The sequence below is a fragment of the Phoxinus phoxinus genome (assembly GCF_949152265.1).
Source record: "Phoxinus phoxinus genome assembly, chromosome: 11".
Classification (NCBI taxonomy): Eukaryota; Metazoa; Chordata; class Actinopteri; order Cypriniformes; family Leuciscidae; genus Phoxinus; species Phoxinus phoxinus.
In genome coordinates, this window is record NC_136886.1 from 29,793,835 (window position 1) to 29,812,993 (window position 19,159).

General features: G+C 36.3%; 1 protein-coding gene across 3 annotated transcripts; it reads right to left on the reverse strand.

The window, feature by feature from the left end:
• Positions 1 to 232: 232 nt before the first annotated feature.
• On the reverse strand, positions 233 to 17,885 carry tspeara (thrombospondin-type laminin G domain and EAR repeats a). Of its 3 annotated transcripts, XM_079628902.1 has the most exons (13): positions 17,186 to 17,885; positions 13,230 to 13,313; positions 13,093 to 13,139; positions 11,528 to 11,754; positions 11,110 to 11,200; positions 10,842 to 10,998; positions 9,344 to 9,475; positions 8,297 to 8,529; positions 5,763 to 5,952; positions 4,632 to 4,864; positions 2,056 to 2,234; positions 1,868 to 1,969; positions 233 to 880 (listed from the first exon to the last, which is right to left on the reverse strand). In XM_079628902.1, the coding sequence occupies exons 1-13, from the start codon at positions 17,298 to 17,300 to the stop codon at positions 727 to 729; spliced, it is 1,944 nt and encodes a 647-aa protein (XP_079485028.1). In that variant the 5' UTR covers positions 17,301 to 17,885; the 3' UTR covers positions 233 to 726. The 3 variants fall into 3 exon arrangements, with proteins under 3 accessions (XP_079485028.1, XP_079485027.1, XP_079485029.1); XM_079628901.1 differs by having other exon boundaries at positions 13,093 to 13,313; XM_079628903.1 differs by lacking the exon at positions 17,186 to 17,885 and adding an exon at positions 14,921 to 15,011 and having other exon boundaries at positions 13,093 to 13,313.
• Between the last annotated feature and the right edge of the window lie 1,274 nt (positions 17,886 to 19,159).

The following is a 19,159-nucleotide window of genomic DNA, read 5'->3' on the forward strand; positions in this document are numbered from 1 at the left end:
TATATTTGTATATGTGTAATAATGTAATGTATAATAATATATTTCAATGTATAATAATTCCAAATACTTAAATTGCTTTTTTGTAATCATCATGTAACAAGTAGTCATGAAACTGAAGTTGCGATAGTATTTTCTTCTCTTTTGTGTAGTTTAGAATGAGCAATGCAGTTATCTTGATAGATCAGTGGTTGGTTGTTACATAAACAGCCTAATATACATAAATCATATTTGAAACTCAGAAACATGAGCATACAGTTTATTGATAAAGTAAAATTAATTAGTTGTAGTGCAAAGAACAAGAGGTAAAATACAAATATTATACATATAAATAACATTATTTATTACACTATTTTACATTATTGATATAATCTTTAAACCATTGTATATAGAAGTTACACAGAGTCTAAATGCTCTGCACCCTCATTTAACTTTCTGGATTTGAGGGATGTTCAATGTGCACAAATGTTCATTTCTTGAAACAGAATAGTCCACAATATCATTTTAAACTGAACACAATTAGGCTAAGATTCGCCACTGAGTTTTTCCCTCGCATCTTGACAGTTTTTTTATGCAGATGAGGTAGTCTTCAGAAAGTATCAAACTCCAGATTCCACCTCCTGCCAGCTTGATTGACTTCTCTGACATTAAAAAGTTTCCCATTAAAGTGTCATTGCAAACTATTCAATTCTATCAAAATATGCAAAAGATGAACAGCCGTTTGTGCCCTCAGTGAATCCTTAGCTTGAAGACTTTGGAAAGAGGTGCTTTGGCACTGGAGTACATCAAGTATGAACCCTCTGCTGAGGTGAAGAACTCCCAGTCACTGCATCCGATAGTAGGTAACCGATGGACAGGGACAAAACCCTCATATCCCTGCCATCTGTCAGAGACAAAAACAATAAAAGTGAAAAAAATCTCAATTTATTGCAATAGTCTTTATACACTGTTAAAAATAATGGTTCTAAAAAAAGTGTATTTTGCAGCATTGCCACAGAATAAACTTTTTTCCCCAATAGAAAATAACCTTTGGTGGAATGGAAATGTTCAATGGATGTTTAAGGGATAGTTTTCCCAAAAATGAAAACTCTGTCATCAATTACTCACCCTCATGTCTTTCCAAACCCGTGAGACTTTCGTTCATCTTCGGAACACAAATGAAGATATTTTTGATTAAATCTGAGAGATTTCTGTCCCTCCATTAACAGTTACACAACTACCACTTTGACGCTTCAAAAAGTTCATAAAGAGATCGTAAAACAAATGGAATCGTGCAGTTTAGTTCAAATTTTCTGAGGAGACACGATCACTTTATATGATGAACAGATTGAATTTAGCATTTAACACTCTCTTTATGAACTTAATGAAGCGGCAAATTAGTTGTGTGTTAATGGAGGGACAGAAATCTCTTCGATTTCATCACTTCATTTGTGTTCTGAAGATGAACGAAAGTCTTACGGGTTTGGAACAACCTGAGGGTGAGAAAATTATGACAGAATTTTCATTTTTGGGTGAACTATCCCTTTAAAGGTTCCTTGGAACCATACAGTACATGTCAATAAAGAACCTTTTATTTTTAGGAGTGTATAGTTTACACTGGTATACTATAGTATTACCCTGATAAGATTTCAGGAACATTTATATGGCCATTTGCAGATGGATCATAACCAAAGTGAAATCCTAAGTGAAATTTGTAGGCATACTTGGGGTTTTAACTAGTTGGGTCTTAACTTTTACATTTAAGTAAGGAAGGATGGAATTTAAAGAGGTAAGATATTCAACACGGTATTATTATCTCTGAACTTATCTCAATGTCTGAAGTAATGCAGCATGCATTTGAACTTATGATGTTTACATTTTAAATAATTACCTGTATATAACACTGTTCAAAGAGTAAGACGATCCATCATAAGAGTTGGCTACAACTAAAAAGTGCTCATCTCCAAGCGAAAAGAATTCCCAGTCCACCGCACTGTCATACAAGAGGAGATAAAGTCAAAAGATGAGAATTATGATTGACACTCAACCCCCAAAAATCTTTTATAGTTCAGGCTTTACCTGTATGTTACAATGTCTTGGAACTTGAGGAACATCTTGGTTGTCATATCAAGTTCATATATAGTTGAGTTGATGGTATAGAGGCTTGGTCCTCTCTCACACAGCATGTGTCCATTGGCAACAGCGAGGAAGACTCGGTTTCCAATCTGGAACATTTCCCAGTCTGTAGCCCCAAATGTCTAGAGAAATTAAAGATATATGTTGAAAAAAAAAAAAAGATAGATTGGGCTTGGTAGTAATAATAATAAGGGTAACACTTTACAATGAGGTCCCATCAAGGTACGTTTACATGTTTTTCCATTGTGTTTTTCGGTTATCAATCCCTGTTCACACGGATCCACGAAAACGATTAAAAACGCTGTATTATTCTGCCAGGCCAGTGATTTGCGATGTCACTTTAAGAAAAACTACACGCATATAGACTGAACGCATGCGCATGACATCACTGTTTTCAAAATTGTGTATTTTTGTAGTCTACACGGAGACAATAACAGTATCGCTTTCAAAAACGTGCACTTTGAAACCTGTTTTCCAAAGTTTTTGTTTTCAGGCCCCCAAAACGTTGTTGTTGTTTAAATGAATGGCCAAAATGCATTAAAAGTTTTCTGTTTTTAGTTAAAAGGGTGTCATGTTAACAGCCCCTATTAATAATGCATCAACCAACATTAAGTAACAATGAACAATTAATTTGTTACAATATTTATTAATCTTTGTTAAAGTTAGTTAATAAAAATGCAACTGCTCATTGTTAGTTCATGTTAGCTCTTAATCTGTATCTAAAATCAACTTTTAATTTTAACAATGTATTATTTTGAAATGAACTACCAAAGTTAATGTAGCTACTAATGTTGTTAACTAATTTGAACAAATGGAACCTTATTGTAAAGTGTTAACAAAAAAAGTTTTCCCAAAGCACTCAGGCTGATATGGCTTTTATTGTTGTCTCTCAAAAAAATAGGTTAAGGTAAAAGGCTGCCTACGCTAATTCTTATATCAAGTCGAGGCTAAACCTCCAAACGAATATAGATCATGCAGAAGTATTTCCATAACCTGATGCAAACACTTAACTGTATTCTTCATAAGTTTAAACCATTGTAATGTCTGTTCCATTTTTGAGAAACACGGTCCTGCTGAATTCACACTGACTGCATCGATAACTTCACGAGATCCATATCACATTTATAACTTTGATTTTGTCAGACGGTAAGATCTCAAGAATTTAATTATAGTGTAACATCATCTAAACGCTTGATATTAACAAAAAAAACTCTTCTTGTTCTTTATTCCCCAGTAAAACACATCTGCACACAGGGAAATTCCCATCTGAAACGGCTGACAACATCACACGCGGTGAGTCTGCCTCGTTAAGTCTGTTGACATGTACATTGGATAAGTGATTTAGAGCGAATTCAACAGTGATTGAAAATGTTTAACACTTTTATAGTTTTGTATGAAAGCAGCCATTACTTTTTTATCTGACTTCCGATTGCAAATTTTTGGTCATTTGTTTGTGGGGCTGGCTGTCCGAGATGCTATTTTTCATAGAAAGAAAGTGGATGGTGATTTATATTACCAAGCTCCAATTCGACTACTTTTATTCATTTTAAAGCTTGGTAGATCTTATATTTTGGAGCTTCGCCATTCACTTCCATTGTATGGAAAAAGAGTTGCTCCAACATTGTGTAAGCTCTTTACACAAAGAGGAAGAAAATAAAATGGGGCTATTATATATAATAATGACCCGAAACTGAGTAAATTACTAAATTGTTGGGTCAGCTGTTCCTTTAAGTGGTATTTATCAGAAATCACCTTACCAATCCCAATACCCATGAACAGACTTTATTTATATCTCTTTTTTGCAAAAAAGATGAATGTATTTTTCCTATAAATACACTGTAAAAAAAAATGTATGGTAGCCTAAATAAGTTATGACAACATGTGTTACATTGCTTCAACTCGTCAAAATAAGTTAAGCAATTTTCAACTTTTTTTTTATAAGTTATACACGACTCAACTCATTGTTTTTAAGTCAGTTTAATGTAATTTGACTTGAAATTACTTAAACATCCAAGTTGATTGTACTTAAACATTTAAGGCAGCGACATTCAACAAAATCATGATTTATTTAGTCAAATAAATTGCAGTGATGAATGAAAGTTTGTGACAACAAGATTTCAAGCAGTAAATCTCTTCGGGGTCTTTTACGGCGGTTAAAGCTTTAGTTCCCCCTATACTTAACAACCCCAGCGATACCACAGATGCCCCGAGGACATTGAGTGAGAACAGGTGTCAGGTAAATGTAAAATAACATGCTGCAGCTGGGAAACACCTACATGAGTCCTTCATTCAACTTTTTTTCATTTGTGTCATGATTTTCCACATAATTTACCCGTACTATTTTTCTTAATGTGTAACTCAGGATAAAAATGTACCTAATTCGCATCAGTGTTTCCATTCAAAAGCCACTTCTAAGTTTCATAATGATCCAATTGATTTGATCCAAGCCATCAGCAAGTATCAGGGCCTTATGTCCATCACAGGCATTTTGAAATTATGCTATATGTTCCTAAACTCACCCTTATAGTCTGAAAGAGCTGAAAGGCTCCACCAAGCCAGATATAGATGGATGAATCCGTTTGGGTGGAGATGCCATCAAATGCATTGGCCACTGCTAGGAAGTGGTAGGGCCCTACAGTGAAAAACTCCCAGTCATATGCTCCTGATGTCGAGATGGTCTGGTTCACCTCAAACGTCTTGGTGCCTGGGTTCCACTTATAAACGACACTGTTAATGTTGTGATTCCCGTTATCTAAAAGGGATGACAGGTACATAATATAGGGGTTTAAGATAAAAGATAAAACTATTCTCACAACTGCCACCTGTTTTAAGAGCAGTAACTAACCAAATGAAATGCTGAAACCATTTACTGAACTGAATGGCATGATGATGGGCATTCATTTTCATTCGTGGGTTAACTTTTCTGGCTTGGGGGGAATTTATCAGTATTTTAGGACAAAAGTTTGGATTAATTATGATTTCTGTTTTCTATTTGAATAAATTTAAAATGTACTTTGTTCATGTGATCGTAATGCTGAATTTTCAGAAATCATTCTAATATGCTGATTTGCTGCTCAAGAAACATTTCTTATTATTATCACTGTTGAAAACAGTTGCACGGCTTCATATTTTTGTGTAAACCGTGATGCACTGTAATTCAATACTTTGATGCAAGTATGATTACAAAAAAGAAAGAAATGAATGAATACTTTTATTCAGAGCAAGGATGCAATAATCGATTGAAAATACATTTACAATGTTACAAAAGATTTCTATATCAAATAAATGCTCTTCTTCTAAACTTTCTATTCATCAAAGATTCCTGAAAAAAACTGATCACTGTTTTCACAAAATATTAATTTTGATAATGAGCAACAATAATTGAGCATCAAATATTAGAATGATTTCTGAAGGATTATGTCTTCATGTGACACTGAAGACTGAAGTAATGATGCCGAAAATCGCAGGAATTTATAAAAAGTTATTTTAAATTGAACTCGTTTAATAATATTACTGTTTTTACAGCATTTTGGATCAAATAAAAGCCTTGGTGAGCATAAGATACTCCAAACTTTTGACCGGTGATGTATGTACAAGTCTATTGATGATATTAATATCTTGATTCAGCCCCACACCATTATATGACCAACCTGTTCGGTGATTGGCCACAGCCAAAAAAGCTTCATTATTAATATGAAAGGCTTCCCAGTCACGAGCGCTGTGCGTCTCCAGGGTCTGATATCTCAAAAACTTCAGCCTCTTATTACTCCACCTATAGATCACAGACAGCTCTTGCTTTCCGTCCGCTGGGCCCACGGAGTTCGACACCGCCAAGAACATCTGGCACACATACAACACACAGTGATAAATGAGCTTGATACAGACAAACAGAGATAAAGTTACACTTATCAGTCAGTCTGTCGTTTGGCTATCACGATTCCAGCTCGCTAAATTTAGAACAGTGTGAAGATCAGGCGGTAGATATATACTGTATCATATATAGTATGAGTCATAATTTCACTCAGGCGACGAGTTTAGTGATGATTTAAATGATACAAATACAGGCTCCATGATTTACAGTAACGATAATGATAGTTGTAAGGAGCTGCAGGTTTCAACAAAGAACTTTTATTACTTCCTATTCTTTATAATTCAAGATCTGTGTGATATAATTAAGACTAAACAACTATACTGCAGACAGACAGATGTGTATAAATGATTCATTCAGGGAAGGGAAAGATCATCAGACTAAATTAATTTCTGTGATTGACTACACCAGTGATTTAAAGTTATTGCGTATGTTTGCACTGAGTGTAAGGAACACCACATCAAAACACATCAAGTGCAGTGTAAAGTCTGTTCTCTGTGGATCTGTGCATGATTGAGTGGAAAACATTCAGATCACACTTATGGTCCTGAACCCTGTCTACTGTATCTGAATGAAGCTTCTCACTTCTCACCCGCCCCCCATTGACATTTCACCTCAGGCTTTTTCTGCCAGTAATTCTTTCCTAATGAAGTGTCAATCACTGCTCTCTACAGCTGCACTGTACAACCTTTGCATGTTTAGGTGCAGTACGCAATTTATGAGAAACGAATTGTGATGAAAATATGAATTGTCCATTTTGATTTCATGGTGACTTTAAGATGTGTAAGCTTAATATTCAAACTAATTAGACTAGATTTAAAAATCAAAGTGTCTATTTTTAAAATAGACTAGTCTATTTTTTAAAATAAAAGTACTCTCCTTGACACGATACAATTTCCTGTTTTGTATTACATGTTGGTTAAACTTGTATTTTTATTTGGTTAACCAAGGTTTTTCAAATATTAATATTTCATATAAATGATTTATCAGTGCACATCATCATTATTATTATTTTTTTAGTTCATGTGTACTCGTAATCTTTAATCAAAAACCTCCCCTCCCCCTCCAAACGTCTGTTCTCGTTTAAAAGACGTATGTCACGCCGGAAGTTGGACTAAATATTTTCCAAATACTAACTCCATTTAGTTAGCAACGCCCAATTTCCTACGATCCAATCAATTCCCGATGGACGCCCAACATTTTCTCTCATTCCAAAAGCCGTTTTATTTGTATGTATACGTTAGCCTGGCTCCGCCCTCCTACGTACTTCCATTCAATTTCCATTTTAGTACGTCATCTGGGTTTGCGGTATATTCTTGGGTTTTCTCTGGTCAATTTTTTACCGGTCCAATCAGCGAACAGAAGGAGTGGCTGAGAATGACGACGTTGAGCTCGTGCGCTAGTTTAAGATGAAGTTTCGTCACAACCAAACGCTAGCAATTGGTTATGGCAGATCAAGAGTAGCTCTGGGCAGATCCATTACTTTTAAACTTCAACAGAGTACCCGCCTTCAAGGAAGTTAACGCTTGTCAATGGAGAGAGGCCAGACTCTCTGTACAAATGAATAAGAGTCCGGTAGTATATCACAATAGGGAAGAAAATTGGCTATTGCAACTTCCGTTTCATACAGACTTTAATCATTTCAATGTGTCTGGAAAATAAACTTTTTATTTGATACTTGTGGCACTTGAAAGTTCTAGCCTTTCACAACATTATTATCAGTATGGAGGGTAACGCATTACAAGTAATACAAGTTACATAATCAGATTACTTTTTCAAGTAACTAGTTAAGTAAAGCATTACTTTTAAATTGCTAAGTTACTTTGCTTTCCCAGTTAGTGACTGATAGCTCTCCTGTCTCCATATTGAGAGAAATCGGGAGAAAGTGCAGAGGCGTTGACGTGTCCGCTGTGTGAACATGATGCCTATTGATTTTCTAGACTGGGAGCATGCATTTACTCATCTCACTTGCACAAAAACAGATTCAGTATTACTCGAAATGAATAAATACAGCTTTATTAACCAATGTCTTTGCTGCCCCTTTTTAATACTAATAAGCAAAAATGAAGAAAAATAAATCTTCTCTTGCATCCTATTCTTCTGCAATTTCAGAATGGCAGCGCAGCTGAGAGGTTTGTCTGAGCTGCGCCTCCACTGTACAGGCATGAATTTGTATTTCCTTTAGTCTGAGGCTTATTTATTTCACTTTTGGTGTGAAAGGGCCTTTACATTTGCCAAAAATACAACTTTTTTTACTTTTTACTTTTTACTTTTAATGCATTTACTTTCCCCAACAATGATTATTATCTTTCTCACCTTCCTCCCTATCGTGAATTGCTTCCATGCCTGGGCCTTAAAGGTGCTGATGTTCTGGTAGAGCTGGAAGTGGCCATGGGTCCAGCGGTAGATGGCAGAGCCTGGTTTGGTGGCCCGATGAGCCATAGCAGCAAACATCCCAACAGAGGGGATCTGGAAAAGCTCGATGTCCTGAGTCTCTGAGGTGGTGTAGAGGTCCTGGTAATCATCTACATAGTCTAGTCTGTCTTTATCTGTAAATTGAGCAGTGTTAAAAAAACAATTACTGAGGTACTTCAGCTGGCATAGCAAACAAAAAAAGTGCACAAAAACAACCAAAAAAAGAACAGTACCAGGGTTTCGGTCATGGTGATCATGATGTACCATGGTATTACCCTCTGATGCCATCTCCAATGCAACAGTACTTTTTCATTAAGGAACTGATCGATTATGCTTATATTGTTATGAATAATACTAGGTTCTGGAATTTATTGCATTTTAATTGTAAATATGACATGATTTTGTAAATTAAAATGGCAAACTGTGGCTGCTTGATTATTTAAATCATCACAAAAATGTAAACTGTATTATCGCACAGCTCTATATAACGTATAAAGTTGGATGTATATTATATCCAACTTTATTCACATACATGCAGCACACTCGGGTAAAGCGGAATATACTATAGCATTATCTTAACTGCCTGATTTTTTTACTTTCATGGCAAAATGTGAACTATATTATCGGTCAGCATGTCCCACTTTATTCAAATTCATACCGTATATCGGGCGATACATACTTTTAGCATATCTCAATTGCTTGTATTATCACAAAATGTAAACTATATTATCGCCCAGCTTTAATCTAGCTACTATAAGGCATAAGGATATTAAAATATTATAAACATTTACATCAAGGTTCTCTGTAAAGCTGTTTAGAAACAGTGTTGATTGTGAAAAGTGAGATAGAAATAAATTTGACTTGACAGATCATAATCTTAAAGTTAAAATAAAATATTTTGTAAGTTTAAAAAAAATCCATTATTCTTTATTTCTTCAGTCTTCCTACCTTGCAGCATAGAGTGCCAGTGTGCACCATCACACAGGAAGAGGCCCTTTTTAAGAGTGTCAAACCAGAGTTGTCCCTGCTCTGCCCCAGTGCATGCTGGTTTAGACCCCACAGTCACACGGACCTCCGTCTCTGTACATTGACGAGAGAATGCAAAAGTTCAAGCACACATACTGAGAAAATATGCTTAAAGTAATATTTATTTTTGAATTACATTAAAATATATAGTATTTGAAGAAATCTGTGATTACTGGATTTGTACAATATATACGTTTTTGATGTGTTAATGAAATTGGATGACTATTTGTAATGGATCTACTTTATCAAAAGAATATGGATATGAAACAATAAACAAAATCCCTGCTATCTCATCACAGACGTAAAGTGCAAAACAATGTCTCAGACTGTGAGGTTGTAAAAGTATTAACCAAGGTGTATAATCTAGATCAAAGTTGCCATTAGCTAATTTAAATTGTCAATACAAATTATATAAACACAGTATTGTTTGTCATGCCCGAGATGTGTGCCAGCATAAACCCCCTCATCACCAGCACACACTCAATCACTGACAGCTCTCACTGCGAGCGGCATAGCCTCTGTTTTCCTTTTCAGAGCGAAACAAGTGTCAGATGTTTAGTTTGGGATGATAACTCAATCTGACCATGGGCGATATGTCATCAGTGCCGTCTTTAGCACCATAGATCTGTTCTTTTCCTCAAAATGTTGTAGATGGCTCCAGTCATGATAAAATAATTGTTTTGTAATGGTTCATTGTAACTCTGTGTTAACATTGGCTATATTGGTATGATGTTTAACCAGCCTATTTTCCATTAAGCATCTCAGTTTTAACTCTTATATTTATATATATATATATACTTTAAGATTATATTTATATATATATATATATATTTCTTCCGTGAAACACAGATATCCTTTTGTATACAATACATTAGATATTCTTTCCAATATAATAACATGTAATACAAACTGGGAACTGGGGATGTCAAGCTTCAAAAAAGTAGTTAACTTCAAAATAAAAATTCTGTCATCATTTACTCACCCTCAAGTTGTTCCAAACCTGTATAAATTATTTCTTCTGCAAGAAGATATTTTGAAGAATGTCAGTAACAGTTGATGGACCCCATTGACCTTCACAGTAGGAAAAAAAAATACTATGGAAGTCAATGTGGTCCATCAACTGTTTGGTTACTGACATTCTTCAAAATATCTTCTTTTGTGTTCAGCAGAAGAAAGAAATTCATACAGGTTTGGAACAACTTGAGGGTGTGTAAATGTCATGATGACAGAATTTACATTTTGATGTGAACTATTCCTTTAAGCATACTTTAGAGAAGTCACTCTTCAGTGATTTTTACAATTTTTTTAATTGTTTAAAATTTTTCCTTTTGCACGACAGTCATATCTTTGGAATTTAAAAAAAATTAGATTCCTTTTAATTCAACCTTAAAATCATTTGAATTTAAACATTTCGTTTTACCATATGGAGGGAGCAGGACATCATTCATGTGGGATTTCACTGGCAAGTTTGACAGAATTGTAGGGACAGAAAGCTCAACCAGTGACGGTTTGGAGGAGGGGCAAACACGTGACGTCGCGTCCGATCCAGGTAAAAGGACGAGCTGGCGCAGTAAACCCTTAAGAAAGAAGACAGATCATCCTCTGACCAAACAGGTATGTTTGTGTGTATGCCAATATATTTTACATTTTAAGCAATATAATTAGCAATATGAGAATACAAAGCTCACAGAGAACAGGCCTTTCCACTTCCTTCGACTTCCAATGTGGAACCTGGAGCCATCGGTGCTGAGATCAGAGGGGAACGGCTGTTTATGGACCCTGGAACCCATCAGTGGAAGTACATTACTCACAGGACTCAACTTTGAACTGCAACATTATGTTTTGTTTCTGAATCTCTTCTATTTTATGGTTAAAAAGATCCCACCCCTAGAAATAACAAATGTCAGGCGCTTTAATGTTCTAAATGCCACCCATACACTTAATTTGCAGCTAATTGTTTAAGAATTCATTGCAATAATTTTGGACAAGAAAATCGTATTTTAATCGTATATTGTCCAAAATGTAACTTTGAGGTCATAAATGCTTAAATCCTGTAGTGAATACCTAAAAGGTAATAGGGTCTTTCTACTGCCTTTACAGACTCACAGTTCCAGTGGGATGCCGCAGTCCAGGGTGAGGGTGGCATGGTGGCCACTGATAGCTAATACCATGCTGTGCCAGTGGTTGTCCGCCAGGCGGATTCTTTTAAAGCTGAGACGCTCCCTGCCCATTGAGCCCCGATAGATGAGATGGACTTTATTTTTAGAGAAACGCAGGCCGAGCAGGAGTTGATCGACATCTTCCTTCACCACAGCAAACAAGTACTCATTCTTCTGAAAGACAGAGTGAGTCCAGAGATAAAGTAAGGACAGTCAGGTTTAGGTTGTCATTCATTTGGGTCAATTTTATATCATAACCATTACTTACCCTCTTTCTGACCCTTGTAGGCCAAAACCAAAACAAGCATTTAGCCAATTGTTTGTTTTTTATGTTTTTTTGTTGTTGTTGTTAAATGCCTGAAATAAGGTCTGTGGTTGATACAAGTGTAAGATATTTTCACTTTTTATTCTACAACTTGTGAAGCTTTCACTTGTCCTGAATAGCAGTTGTTAAAAAGTGGCTAAGGGTACGTTTACACAACAACGATGTACTAAAAAAAGAAAAGTTTTTCCTTTTGTGTTTTTCGTGTACAGATAACGTTATCAAAATGAACCCCTTTCACACGGATCAGTGAAAACGACTAAAAGCACTGTATTATGCTGCCAGGCCAGTAGTTGACGATGTCACTTTGTAAAGAAACACTACGCGCCTAGACTGAACACGTAATATGCATGTGCATGATGTCACCGCTTTCACAAATTTGCATTTTTGTAGTTTACACAGAGACAATAATGGTATCGTTTTCAAAAACTTGCACTTTGAAACCCATTTTCAAAAGTTCAGGTCCCCAATATGATGTCGTCATGTATATGAACGGTCAAAACAAAAAGTTTTCAGCTTAGTTGAAAACAGTGTTGTGTAAACGGCCCCTCATTGGGACTATAGAGGTTGTCGAGGACTCATTTACTCATCACTAGTCCGCTTTTACTGACTCGTTGTGTTTATAAGCGCTATATCTATAAAAATGAAAATAAAACTACTCAATCTCAAACTATCATTGTAAATGTATTGTAAATAGTTGTCGGAAGCTTAATGGTGGTGAGATTGAAGTCATGCGACCTTGGTGTAGTCGGTTTGTAGCCTACAGTACGTTTAGCTTTTTACTTCTGGCTATTGTATTTAGGCTTCAAAAGTCATAACATTTTGGTTAATTTGTGAAGATTATCATAATGAACAAAACTTGTAAGACTCATAACTTTTTTGGTCACAGAGCTTATTTTCTGCAATAATCCAAAAGTCAGTGGAAAAATCTTACTGTTTTTTTGTTGAGAGAACCAAAGTGATGCTAACTTCGTGGTTGGCCTATAAAACACTCTATCACTGAAACACTCTGATGAGTCAAAAAAGAACCCCAATATAATACACCAGAGATTAACCCTGCTTGAACTAAAATTGCTATTCTCAAAGAGGAAATTAGCAATTTCTGAGACTTTCTAAAATGATTAAACTGGACATGAGCATCTCTTGACACAAGCAATTCTGGCATTAAATGTCAATGTCAGTAAGCTTACCTTCACTCTGGTTTGAGGCACTTTCAGAGTGGCCACTATGGAGAATTCTGCAGGGAAGTGAGCACAGTTAATAAAGAGCTGAGAAGATGGAAAGGTGAGTGCCTGCGTAGGTTTGAAGAGCTTGACTCCACGAGCACCTCCCTCCTGCACCATACGGACCCCAGCCAGAGCCTCTCCGTTATGGGGCAGCACCCGAGACAGCAAGTCCACTGGATGGAGATCTGTAGAGGAAGATGACACATATTAAAGAGTGAAGTTGAGGAAACAAGTTTTGGTTGATTAGCATGGTTTAGTTAGTAACTCTTTCTGTGTAACTACACCCTCTAGGATCATTCAATAGGCAACATTATTTATTTATAGGGACCTTAAAGATTACCTATTATGGTCTTTTACAAAGTCTTAATTTTGTTTATGGGTTCTACTAGAATAGGTTTTCATGCTTGAATGTTCAAAAAACATATATTTTACACTTTTGTAGCGCCTCTCTTCCCAGTCTGCCAGTAACGCTTTTTAGTTCCTGTATCTATGACGCCCCTCCTTTCAAAAAGCACAATGTGCTCTGATTGGTCAGCTGGAACAATGTGGTGTGACTGGTCAAAAGCTTCAAGCTTGATTCTGTAAAATCACCCCCCTTCGCATAACGGCAAGTTATAGCACACTAATAACACAACTCAGCCAGGCCTTGTTCCCTTTTTTGTGTATACCTTGGGTGGGAATAATTAGGAATATTGTAATGTGCACGCTCCCAGAAGAAAACTGAAGACATTTCAGGGAGTTTGGAAACAGTGTTCACTGATATAGAGAATAACTCCCTTTGGTGTGGACTTGGAGTGGAGTATGCTTTGTAACTTGCTAGTTGCTAGTCAAGGGTTTGGGTGTGTTCTTGTGATGCCATTCAGAAATGTCAGGACGTCATTTTTCCGGTGGTGGTAATTATGACTGATTTTCCAGGTGATTGGTTCAAAAACTCATACAGTATGGCCAGAACTGAGCTCCATGAGTGAAGATGGGAGCAAGCAGGTTGCATACTTCCAATGTTGTCCACGCCAGCCAAATAACTGTCATTGAGAATGGGAATGCTAATGCGTAGATTTCTAATGGATAGGGAATGCTACCTTCTATTAAGTTTTATAATCAGTAAGTGTCCGAAATTGTTCGTTTTGACCAGTAGTTGTATCATTAAAAACTAGGAAACAAATATCTTTTTTTGTGAAATGGCATGCTTGAAAAGTGTGCTTGTGTCTTGTGCTATCTACTTTAAAGTCGGCCCGAATAGTAAGTTATGATAGTCTTTTCTTTCCTGTTGCGAGTGACGTACCATGTATCTGAGTGAAACGACTTCTCATGCAATAAATGTAGGACGGGAATGATTTTGTCCATGCATGGGGAATTGATTGGATGGTTGTGGTTTGCTATGGCTGTGATCTCATGTTACAGGATAAGAATAAGAATTGTTCATTTTGGCCTTGTTCAGGCAATTAAGATGCGTTTTGGTCGATCGGATCACAAGTGGACAATGCAAAATATAGGTGTAAACAAGGTCTAAAACGTTTTGAGCTTGTCCACTTTCGTCGACTTCCAGAGGTAGTCGAAAATGCATTCGAGATTGCTTTCACTGTGCAAACACTCATGTGGTCGAATGAGTTCGAACAGCCACAAAAGACAATCTACTTGCCGCCTACAGACTTAATGCATAAACATTATGGGAAGTGCGCTAGTCAGGCGGGATTTAAACTTTGTTGGCTGAAGACCCAAGTTTGGTTTGAAGAGGAAAAACATACCAAGCACAATGTTCTCTCACCATTCCTGATTTCTAACACACACTCACCACGTTCGTCCTGGTCTTGCGACTGTCAGAGCAGAAACGAAAGCTAATTTTCTTCGTATGTTTTTCCGTCGTCTCCGGGTGGGGGCGTTCATGTGTAAATTACGCAAGCAGATTTTGTCCATTAGATGAAAAGATCTGAAAAAAATCCATATTTAGCCGCCCATAGACCCTCTCCTGAAGAAATCAGGACAGAAGTGCTTGAAAGTGGACAAATGAGACGGATTGAAACACCAGGTGTAAACGGGAATGTGTCTCCCTCGTCTACTTGTGATCCAATTGACCAAAACACGTCTTTATACCAGGTGTAAAAAGGGCCTTTGATTTTGTGATTTTAAAATAAATAACATTTTGTTTTATACATTGCTATTTAATGCAATGAAATTCATACATGTGTCTTAGAATCTGAATACTTGGGGGTGCATTTTTGCATCTGCAGATGAGAATAGCTCTTGATATAGCCTAGTTCATTAACTAAAGTATGCAAATTGCCTTCCATGCAAAATATACAGAGAGGGGCAGACAGCATATACCAGCTCTTCCTGGTTCACAGATTTTACAAAACCCTGAACTTTTACTGTCATTCATACACTGTTTACATTTTTTTTAAATAGGGCTCAAGTAATGTTTTTATTAGCAGCCCAAGTCTATGACTTCATATGCCCTTTGTTTTCCTCAATAGTATACATAGTCTTAATCTAAATATGCAAAGTGACATGAGCATATATGACAGCATACATGAACTTGCAACTGATACTCTTGGAAACTCAATTTTCCAACTACAAGTAAATGTTTAGGAGGGCGCCGATGCACATAAATAATATGCTTCAAATGAGGATACACACTGATGACAAAGAGATGTTATAGATGTTCAGTGACAGAACTGCAATTCCCTAAACATTCCCAGCATTCTTTGGTTCATCCACATTATTGTGGTATTTACAGCTTCTATTGTAATAACAGTCCTTTAGCTGAGCTCATTGCCCTAATTATGGACCATTTAGATTGTGCGTTCTTGACATACAAAAGCAATATTTTAAAATACCACTTAAGGAATTTACTTTATAAAAAGGGTATCCTACTAGTAAAATCTTTTTTTATATTAGCATTTTTCATGTTCTCATTTCTTTTGCATTGGTATCTAATGTAATTGCCTCCGTGGAATGAAAATTGGGGAATTTAAGCCTGAGGGATGTCGCCGGGATTGGGAAGAGTTTACATTTTTCCATTGTAGAGACCAAGCTGGCAACAGCATAGCAACATCCCCAGCCTTGTGAATGCATTTGTGTGGCTGTGTGTTACGTCTTCACATTTTTTTTTTTCTTCTATTAAGTGACATTGTGCTGGTCAGCATGACACATGACCATGTTTTTCAGTGTTCAGCAGTGTCATTTTCAAGTTTGTCAGTGAAAACATGCAGAGATACAAAATGAGACATTGCAACACAATCTCATGGGAATTCCTAATTATTTTACGTTTTGGCGAATTGGTGGCTAATTTGGACTCGCAGTCGTACAATTTTGTATGATCTGCTTTCATCCCAGTGGCAGTTATGTTTAAGGGTGAGGTTAGGGGAGGACTTTTATGCTTACCTTTGTCTAAAATTCATTATTTTTTGTGCAGTTCAAATTCATACAAAATTGCCACCTCATGAAAAAATTTACATTTGGTTGGACGTGATGTGTGAGAAAAATCTGGCTTTTTTGCATTTCATTTCCAATCAAGTTGTAACTTCGTAATTATAGGAAAAGTGTAAAAATATGATGTAATTGGAAGTAATTACATAAATAACATTCAAGCTATGAAGTTAATCAAAGCAAGGCAAAGGAGTATATCATATATACTATATAATAAATCATCATATAAATGAATAAATCATTTCCATCGTTGTTTTCACCACAAATATGCGAGAATTACATGAATGTTGGTTCAGACACTTAAAAAATGGCATTATGACAGAATTCTTCTATGATGCACACACACCTAAGCACATATATAATATTTTATATATAAATAAAACAAAAATGCCCATAGTTATACACACAATAAACATTCAGATTCAGGATGTAAAGTCTCATTCAAGACCTTTAATATCTGGACCTGATCTAATCTGAAGAATTTTATTACAGAGGAAATCACTTTTATCTTGGTGCCTGCTGATAAACAGCTTGTAGCACGAGGACTCAATGAGTATTCTTAAAGACTAGTTCATGATAAATGAACATTATTCAACTAGTGCATTGAAAAAATGTACCGCATGAATCTCACCTGTACAGGGTTTCCATGGCACGACGGTCACACTTTCTGTCAGTGGTAGAAGCAGCAGACACCACTGCAGTGCAAGTAGCCACAATGAAGGCACCAAGTTGTGCTGTCCTTCCATTAGATAGTTGATTTGCTGATAAAAAAAAAGTTCTTACAAACTTTTGATTGGCCAAAAAAAAAAAAAAAAGTGGTCCAAAGTTCGAAAATGGTCCAAAGTTATCCCCTATAGTCAAGATGCCTTTAGGTCCTGTATTCTTTGTTCCCTGAACTGTCCAGAATGGAGTCTGTCCCTCATTGTATAATTTTGATTAAGGAATCAGCTCAACACCAGTGAACATGAGCTACTTATAAAGTTGTTTTAAAAATTCACAATGTACGAAGAGCAAACACTGGGTATAACTTCTCGATACACACTAAAGAAAGAAAGAAACTTTCCCAAGAAAGTCCTTCCTCATCCACTTAAATGCTAATTATTAACAAGCAGTTTAGCCAAAATATTTCTGAAAGTTGTAATCAAAGTCTTGAAAATCCACAAGCTTGTGCTTTTCCCCTGTTGTTCCCCGTTGCTCAGGTGCGTAGAGGCGATCAGAAAGCAGCAGCTAATTCACCTGTCACCTGCAGATGAGCATGTTAACAGATCAGAAGTACAACTGAGAGCTCAAGGGGCAAAAGTGGTGTATTTAGAGAGACATTCAAATGAAACCATGTCAACATGAGAGGAGGGGCTCAGAAGGAGGTACAGAGGCTGAGAGAAAGGCAGACAGAGAGAGAGAGAGATTTCCTGCGGTCCTAATCTCAGCATTTCATTGCTTCATAACCCCCTCCACTCTCTCTCTCTCTCTTTCTGTTTTATTTTCTTCCTCTGGGTGGAGTACCTCTCGGTGTCCTGATTAGGTTCAGTCTCACTTGGTAATTGTTTTATTTTTTTGCTGTGCTTTACTGATATGTAGTCGAAATTCATTTTTACAGTTTACATTTTTTTTTAAATATTCTTAATCTTCATTGTTTAGTATTTTTAAACAAGATAAATGATTTGAAGTGCAAAGTTAATAAGTCTTAAAGTCCCCCTTTAGTCGATAAATGTATCACTTAAAACTCATCTTTACTCACCAAAATGACATATTTAAAAAAAAATTATTGAAAAAAAACATTCTTCATACCTTAAAGCAGCTTGAATGTAACTCTAAACACTTGCTTCATTTGTGTACTAAATAGTGCTTCATGTTCTATGAATATGCAAATGAGCCCTACCCCCACTCACTCATACCAGCTCAGAGATCCACTCCTTGACGATCACACGTTGATCTGATTGGTTACAAGGTAGTTTGTGACGCTAGAAACACCAGTGATTTCAAACCGTGTTTTTGAGACTGTCTTTGGTTCACTGCAGCCGTTATAAGGACAAAATATTCAGCAACGGTGTTGACTATGAATTTGCACATGGTTTGTCTTAAAGCATTTAAAAAACACCACATTTACATATAAACAATGTTAAAAACTTGATTTTCACCACAGGGGGGTCTTTAAGAGAACATATTTTGAATTAACTGGCAACAATTTATAAGTGAAAACCTAAAACCTTTTTATCAGATTTATGGCTTAAATAGAAAAAGTTTTAAATAGGAAAAAAAAGTTTCAGGTTTGGAGTGAAGGGATGAGGTGAGGACATTTTCAAAGAGAAAATGGGCTTTTATTTCATGATAAAACAAAACAAAAACAAACAAAAACTACCCTGTGGGGGAAAACAGGTGAATAAAGACTGGACAAGGTAAACAGCATCAGGCAGAGCAGGACACGAACGGTAAATAGCACAATGAACTGGCACAGGACTGAAAACACAGGGAAGGAAATCAGGAGGGTAACAATGGAGAGCAGGTGGAGCAAATAAACCAAAAATTAGGTAACAAGAAGGGCAGGGCAAGACAATAGATGCCCATGGCACAGAAACAAACATGACAAGCCATGTGCTCACACCAA

Excerpts from the sequence above, each read along its gene's own strand:
- tspeara (XM_079628901.1), bottom strand. The coding sequence starts at position 17,300 with ATGGAAGGACAGCACAACTTGGTGCCTTCATTGTGGCTACTTGCACTG. Across the intron at positions 9,476-10,841 it reads TGTCCTGCTCCCTCCATATG|AGACGGAGGTCCGTGTGACT; the intron begins GTAAAACGAAAT and ends GTCAATGTACAG. Across the intron at positions 5,953-8,296 it reads AATTCACGATAGGGAGGAAG|ATGTTCTTGGCGGTGTCGAA; the intron begins GTGAGAAAGATA and ends TATGTGTGCCAG.